The 6,903-nt window shown below is 41.0% G+C and overlaps 1 protein-coding gene across 1 annotated transcript in view; it reads left to right on the top strand.

Moving 5' to 3' along the window:
• The window catches only part of cngb1 (cyclic nucleotide gated channel beta 1), a 67,370-nt gene extending 61,016 nt beyond the window's left edge, over nucleotides 1–6,354 (top strand). The window contains exons 40-41 of the mRNA XM_031901329.1: nucleotides 813–999; nucleotides 5,527–6,354. Of these exons, the coding sequence (XP_031757189.1) occupies nucleotides 813–999; nucleotides 5,527–5,733 (394 nt within the window). The 3' untranslated portion in view covers nucleotides 5,734–6,354. The remainder of the gene's footprint in view (nucleotides 1–812; nucleotides 1,000–5,526) is intronic.
• The last annotated feature ends 549 nt before the right edge of the window (nucleotides 6,355–6,903 follow it).

The following is a 6,903-nucleotide window of genomic DNA, read 5'->3' on the forward strand; positions in this document are numbered from 1 at the left end:
TAACTCTGTGCCCAGCAGCAGTGCCCCCCTAGTACACTGGTGCCCAGCAGCAGTGCCCCCCTAGTACATTGGTGCCAAGAGCAGTGCCCCCCTAGTACATTGGTGCCCAGCAGCAGTGCCCCCCTAGTACATTGGTGCCAAGAGCAGTGCCCCCCTAGTACATTGGTGCCCAGCAGCAGTGCCCCCCTAGTACATTGGTGCCAAGAGCAGTGCCCCCCTAGTACATTGGTGCCCAGCAGCAGTGCCCCCCTAGTACATTGGTGCCAAGAGCAGTGCCCCCCTAGTACATTGGTGCCCAGCAGCAGTGCCCCCCAGTACATTGGTGCCAAGAGCCAGCCCCCCTAGTACATTGGTGCCCAGCAGCAGTGCCCCCATAAGTCAGTGTGCCCCGTGGCCCCCCCTAATACATTGGTGCCCAGCAGCATTTTACTCTTCGGCGGCTTCAGCAGCATCTTCCCCTCACGCGCGCCGCCTCTGCACTTCTGCCTACACGCGACCGCACACAGGCCCTTTTATAACGTTGCGCCCCGTGCGTACTGACGTCACCCGTACACACGGGGTGCAACCAATGACAGGGCCCGGATTTTTTTTTGAAAGTAAAAATTGCGGCCCTGCCTACGGCACACCAGGCAACATCTCGTGGCACACTAGTGTGCCGCGGAACAGTGGTTGAAAAACGCTGATCTAGTTATATAGAATGGAATTCAAACAAAAAAATTCATTTATTTTAAGGGGCAATAAAGAGTGCAATCGGTGGTGGAATTGCAGTAGTTTGCCCTACATTCTTCTTCATTGACACATATCTCTTTTAGAAAAATGTTGAAGAACAGCAGCAAGCCAAAAGATGAGCCTGGTCAAGAAAAAGGATTTTTGCATATCATCCCCCCAAGACCAGAGACCCCAAAACTCCTGAAGGCTGCGATTGCCGCCACTGAAAAAATGGGTTTTAAAGGATTTTCCAAACTAAGGCGCCGAATGAAAGTGAAGACAACTATAGAGGTAAGCAGAGGAAATTAGAAAAATGAGACTTGTTGTATGCAGACCTAGGATATTTTCATGTTATGGATCGCCTTGTACTAAGAACTCCAGAATATTATATGAGGCAACAACATACAGGGGCAAGTCTTACTATGTATAGCACTCAGCAAATCCTCAATGCCCCCCTCTTTTCTATCACAAATGGTATCTGATTGAAATTATGAAGAGGTCATATAAATTCATGCAAGGTGTTGGCACACTATTGAAGCTTTTCTTAATCAGTTATAGATTGAACCCATGGATTCAACTCCGAACACTTGTGTTAGTAAAGCAGAAATGGAGATGGGGAGTTGCTGGGGGCATATTTGGAGGCACAGATTCTTTATTATTATCTTTATTATTAAAGGGCTGTGGTTTCCTTGGGTTGTTACAGAAGCCCAAAACATGTCCAGCATATCTTACTTCTCTGTATGCTGTATACATACTGTATACATTTTCTGATAGAATTAAGGGCAATGCCACAGATTTTGTTTTGTTATCATGTATTTTCTCTGGAAAAAAATCACTGGAACAACAATGTCAGAAATGCTGCAAACATGGGCGTCCACAGAAGGGGGCAAGAGGGGGCACTTGCCCCCCCCTGGAAAAGTAGCAAAAAAAACAAAAACCTTACTCCGTTTCTGCACTTTCCCCTCAAGCCCGTTTTTGCTGTGCTCCGATTGGATCTTTCTTCTTGTGGATTCACCAATCAGAGCACAGCTTCCTTGACAGACAGTAAAATTGACCAATCAGAGCACAGATGCACACAGGGATCGGGAGATTTTGCAAACTGGAAACAGAAATAAAGACTGAAAAGATGAATCTGCAGCTGTAACTTTACCTGAGAACCAACTCTCAACTTTTGCTGCAGTTTTCATCCCACAGGTACTATACAGTTCTAAAGAATCACTAGCTGACATTAAATTGTTTAATTTATAATCTATCCCCTACCCTAACACATGGAGGGTAAGTTAACTCTTTCCCTCTGAAAAAGCTCATTGTGAGTTTATATATGTGTTGTTGTTTTTTGCACTTACTATTGGGGTCAATGTTGTGTATCAGTGCCAGTGTTATAGTGCCAGGGCCTGAATATCTGCCATCAGTACCCACTGCTCCTCATGGCATATAATGTGCTGGTTTTGTAAATACAGACTGCATCTCACTGTATATAATGGGGAGTCAGTATCCACTGCCTTTCTTGCTATAAAACTAACATAAACACATCTAAAGGGGTGGTTCACTTTTAAGTTAACCTTTAGTATGTTATAAAATGGCCTATTCCTAGCAACTTTGCAATTGGTCTTCCTAATTAATTTTTTTGAATAATTTGCCTTTCTCTTCTGCCTCTATACAGATTTCAAATGGGGGCCAAAAAATATTGCTCTGCGAGGCTACAATTTTATTATTATTATAATTTTGTATTACTTATTTTTCCAAGTAGGCCCCTTAACTATTCATATTCCCATCTCTTGTTTAAATCACTACCTGGTTGCTAGGGTAAATAAGACCCTAGCAACCAGATAGCTGCTGAAATACCAAATGGAGAGCTGCTGAACAAAAAGCTAAATAACTGAAAAACCATTAAAAATAAAAGTGAATTCGAATGCGAACTACCCCTTTAAGCTAACTGATCCCAAACACAAATGTTTGCAGATCCCCTAACAGAAGTGCGCGTATGAATACTTTTACTACTAATACTAAACATTTTAGGGTAAAAAAAAAATAGCACCCCCACCCGCACTTTTGAACAGTATCCCTGGGAGTCAGTGGGAACGGCAAGAGGTAGTTGGGAGGTTAACTTTTTACGTCAGCAGTGAATCCACTAAGTGTCACATTAGCTGTAGGTCAGTCTGTGTATGGGCCATATTTAGCCTCCCCTAGTATCATCCTGCAAAAAAAAAAAATATATATATATATTTATCTGTTGCAGGATGATGCTAGCTTACTTGCCCCCCCTTGGAAAATTTTCTGCGGACGCCCATGGCTGCAAATTGCCATTATTATTGTTAATGGCAACCATGAGCACCCAGGGGCATCTACATACCTATAGAGGTAGCAGACCCTGTAATTACTAGGTGGCAAAAGATACAGGGCAACCAGAGGGGCACTGACTGAGCAGTTTCAATATATACAGTATCAGTGAAAAATATCTTATTTACAAAGTTTATGGGGACCCTAAATTGTTTATAGTTACCCTTTCCCATAAGGGGGATTTGCTTTCCTTTTTCACCAGGCACATGGCTTCTGGTTGGTACAAGGAACAGTCAGTAAGGGAGGAGTGCATAGTTATTCTCATACAATGACTGAGGCACTGAAAGGGTCAGATTCCTCACTGCTGTCGCATACGTTAATTGCACATCTAAATTTACACAGAAATATAGGTAGTAAAAATATATTACGCCAACATCCTCTTGAAATCTGCTTTTAAAAGCTCAGACTTCGTTAATCCTTGACCTTGTTTCATGCATCTTATCACTCTCCAGACACAAACTTAGGTAAGCACCATTCAGTTCAGATGAGCATTAACTCTGTCTAATGATGTATGTATGTATGTATATCTTTATTTATAAAGCGCTACTTATGTACGCAGCGCTGTACAGTAGGATTCATTAATACAGACGGGGGTTAAATGTAATGGATAAATACAAAGTACAACAATAAATACAAATAAATACAAGGTACAGTTGCAATAAGAGTCAGAACACAAGATGAAGGAGGTCCCTGCCCCGTAGAGCTTACAATCTATATGGGAGGGGTAACTAACAGACACAAATAGGCAAATATAAGTGCTATAGGTCACAGTGGGTGACATTACAGTATAAGTGCCAGTTTCCAGATCAGGTGCTGGGCGAGTGCTCCATAAGGTAGTCTTTGATGTAGGTAGTCTAGGTAGTCTAATGATGTAGTTTCATTGACTGGACTCATTGTTTTCTTTCATAGGTAAGGGATCCTGGATTCTAGATTCAAAGGCATTACATGACTGTCACACAAAGTGACATCTCAGCTTAAAAGAAGCACTAAGGCAATAATATAAGGATCTGCAGAGGCACAATATGGGGCATTTTGTACCCTGGAAGACAGGGCATTGTAACAGACTCATAACCACTGTAGTCAAAGGGATCTGCATTATTTATCTGGCAAAAGAAAAGAGAATGCTTGTAACTTAAAAACAGAAAGATCAGCATTGTCAGGAGATAATTGTGCCCATTTGAGAGACATGACATGCAAGCTGTGATTCCTATTAACCAAAAAAGAGAAGGATCAGCAACTCTTGCCAGGATTTTATAGCAATGATTTGTCTTGAGAAATTACTTAACTATAAAAAGTCACGTGTTCCAATTGGCTTAAAAATACTAAAATCATTAGGCAAGGATGCTGAGACTGTAGATCAGTGTCAGCAATAGAAATGAGCAAGGCAAATAACAGAAGATGAATAACAAAATGACGAAGCATGGGTTATGATAAAATGCAACAGCAGTAAATAAAAGTTATGCAAACATTACTAGATCATAAAAAAATGAAATACTCATTAATACTTAATACTAATTAATACTAATTTCCATGAAGGGTTTGCTGGTCATAGAGCAATGAGTAAAGAATCGCATATGGGCCATTGGTAAATTATACAGTATATGGCAATGATCTCCAACCAGTGGCTCATGAGCAACATGTTGCTCACCAACCCCTTGGATGTTGCTCTCAGTGGCCTCAAAGCAAGTGCTCCTTTTTGAATTTCTGGCTTGGAGGCAAGCTTTGGTTGCATAACAACCAGGTGTACTGCCAAACAGAACCACCTGTAGGCTGCAAGTCCACCTAGGGGCTACCAAATAGCCAATCATAGCCCTTTTTTGGCACCCACAGGGTGCTTGTGTTGCTCTCCAACTCTTTTTATATTTCAATGTGGCTCACTGGTGTTGGATGGAAATTCACATACCAGAGGTCATTTGGGGTAGAAAAATGTTTATTTATCACAAATTCTGTGTGATAATCAGAAAAGGACATTATACCAAGGCTCTGCAGAAGGGAGTGTAGGAAGTACCTGTTAGAAGTACAGCAAGTTTTGGGAACTAAAATGGAGTTTCAGGGGGGTTGTGCTTGCATCTGGGCTCTACAACAGTAAAACAACAACACAGTACATAGTAGCTGATAAGACCCGCTCTGGAGATGTACTCAGAAATGCAGGTTAACCTTTGCTGTACAGCTTCACCCATAACACCGGTAAAAAAGTTCGGGGACCCCTGGTATATGGTTATATACAATAAAAATGTATAACAACCTAAAACAAAGTCAGAACTCAATTAAAATATAGGACAGGGTATGTGGGTATGCAAGCTTTAAATTGCATGAGGAAGCACTATATATCTAAAATGTGTCCGCACTATGTATCTAACAGGAACAATAATTTCAACTACAGTATCTTTTTTTATTAATATATTTCTTATACAGGAGCAGTTTCTGTTTTTTAGCAACAGTGATGTATTAATTTTGTTTTCTTATTTCTGGAAATAGCCCACCACGAGCAGTCCTGTTCCCCCCGGCTCACCTGTGCACAGGCGATCCCCAGTTCCCCAGATCAAGCCTGATGATGACGACACTACTGAAATTGTATCTGAGTCTGCAGACAACACCGTGTTTATACGGGTCAGCCCATCACCGCGGGGTGATGAACAGATCCTTTCTGTGGAAGTGACAGCTCCAGAGGATGAAACTAAATAAAGAAAACAAATGTTAATAGGAATGAACGTTAGCAAGTTGGGGTAGCTTTTCTGCACCACTAAATACACTGCTGCTTACGAACGCAAGATGTACTGTGGGTTACTCCAGAATAACGGTGATGCCTCTCTTTAGTCAGGCAAAAGCATGTGTATCACTCAGTGGATCAATTCAAGTCTTTATGTGCAAATACAAAAGTAAAGGAGACAGGCATCCCTGTCCTTAAAGTGACAAGGACCTATAGAAGGAAAACATCTGCTGTACTATATCACTACAAGTAGAAAGATTCAGCCACGCTTTGTTTAGTCAGCTGCTACTGGGTAAACATATTCTCTTTTAAGAGAGCTATAAACAAGAAAGACTGATCTTTATTTGTATTCACTAAGTTCTGTACTGATTGGGAACAATTATGTGTTTGCTGACTAATTTCCCACTTTCTCTTTGTCATCAAGAATGAGACATTTTAGCCACTGATTCTGTGTCTGGTTTTGTCTGAGTGTCTATTTGAGCCTGTAGTAGCAGGTTTTCATATTATTCTAACAGTTGTCAACCATTGCCACCATCTTTCAATTCACAGAGCCTCAGGTTTCTAGAGTCTATGCTAAAATAAAATTGTGGTTTTGAGTCTCTGTCTCTGAAAATCCCCCAGGTTTTTATTACTGAGCAACTGCACAAATGTATTTCAATGTTCTAATTACCAGAAAACTGTTTTCCTTTTACTGTTCTTTATAATTATTGGAAATGATATCCAAAAAGTTATTATATATGTAAAAGCTGCCGACTGAGTGAGCCCTCTGGAGGGCCCTTTTGATTTATATCTGATCATCCAGATTTCAGGCAGGCTGAAAAAATCCCATAAGTGAGGCCTGCAACAGAGTGTCCTCATTTGATGGGCCTTGATAGACTCACAGTATGATATATTTGTTGCACATTACACACACTACTGTTGAAATTGCTGTGTTGAATAAGGGTTCATCAAAAAAGTACCCCTGGAAACTTTCCAGGCAGCAAAGTAAAGAAGAGATGTGCAAACAGGTCACTTTGTAAAAGAACTCTGGTCTCTCAGAAGAGGAGGTTTGCTCTAAAAAACAAACAAAAGTTTGAGAACATTACTGCCATATTACTTAACTCTGCTAAAAGCAAATCTGGCATTATTTCATAAAAATGCATAAC

Source organism: Xenopus tropicalis, chromosome 4 (assembly GCF_000004195.4).
Source record: "Xenopus tropicalis strain Nigerian chromosome 4, UCB_Xtro_10.0, whole genome shotgun sequence".
Classification (NCBI taxonomy): Eukaryota; Metazoa; Chordata; class Amphibia; order Anura; family Pipidae; genus Xenopus; species Xenopus tropicalis.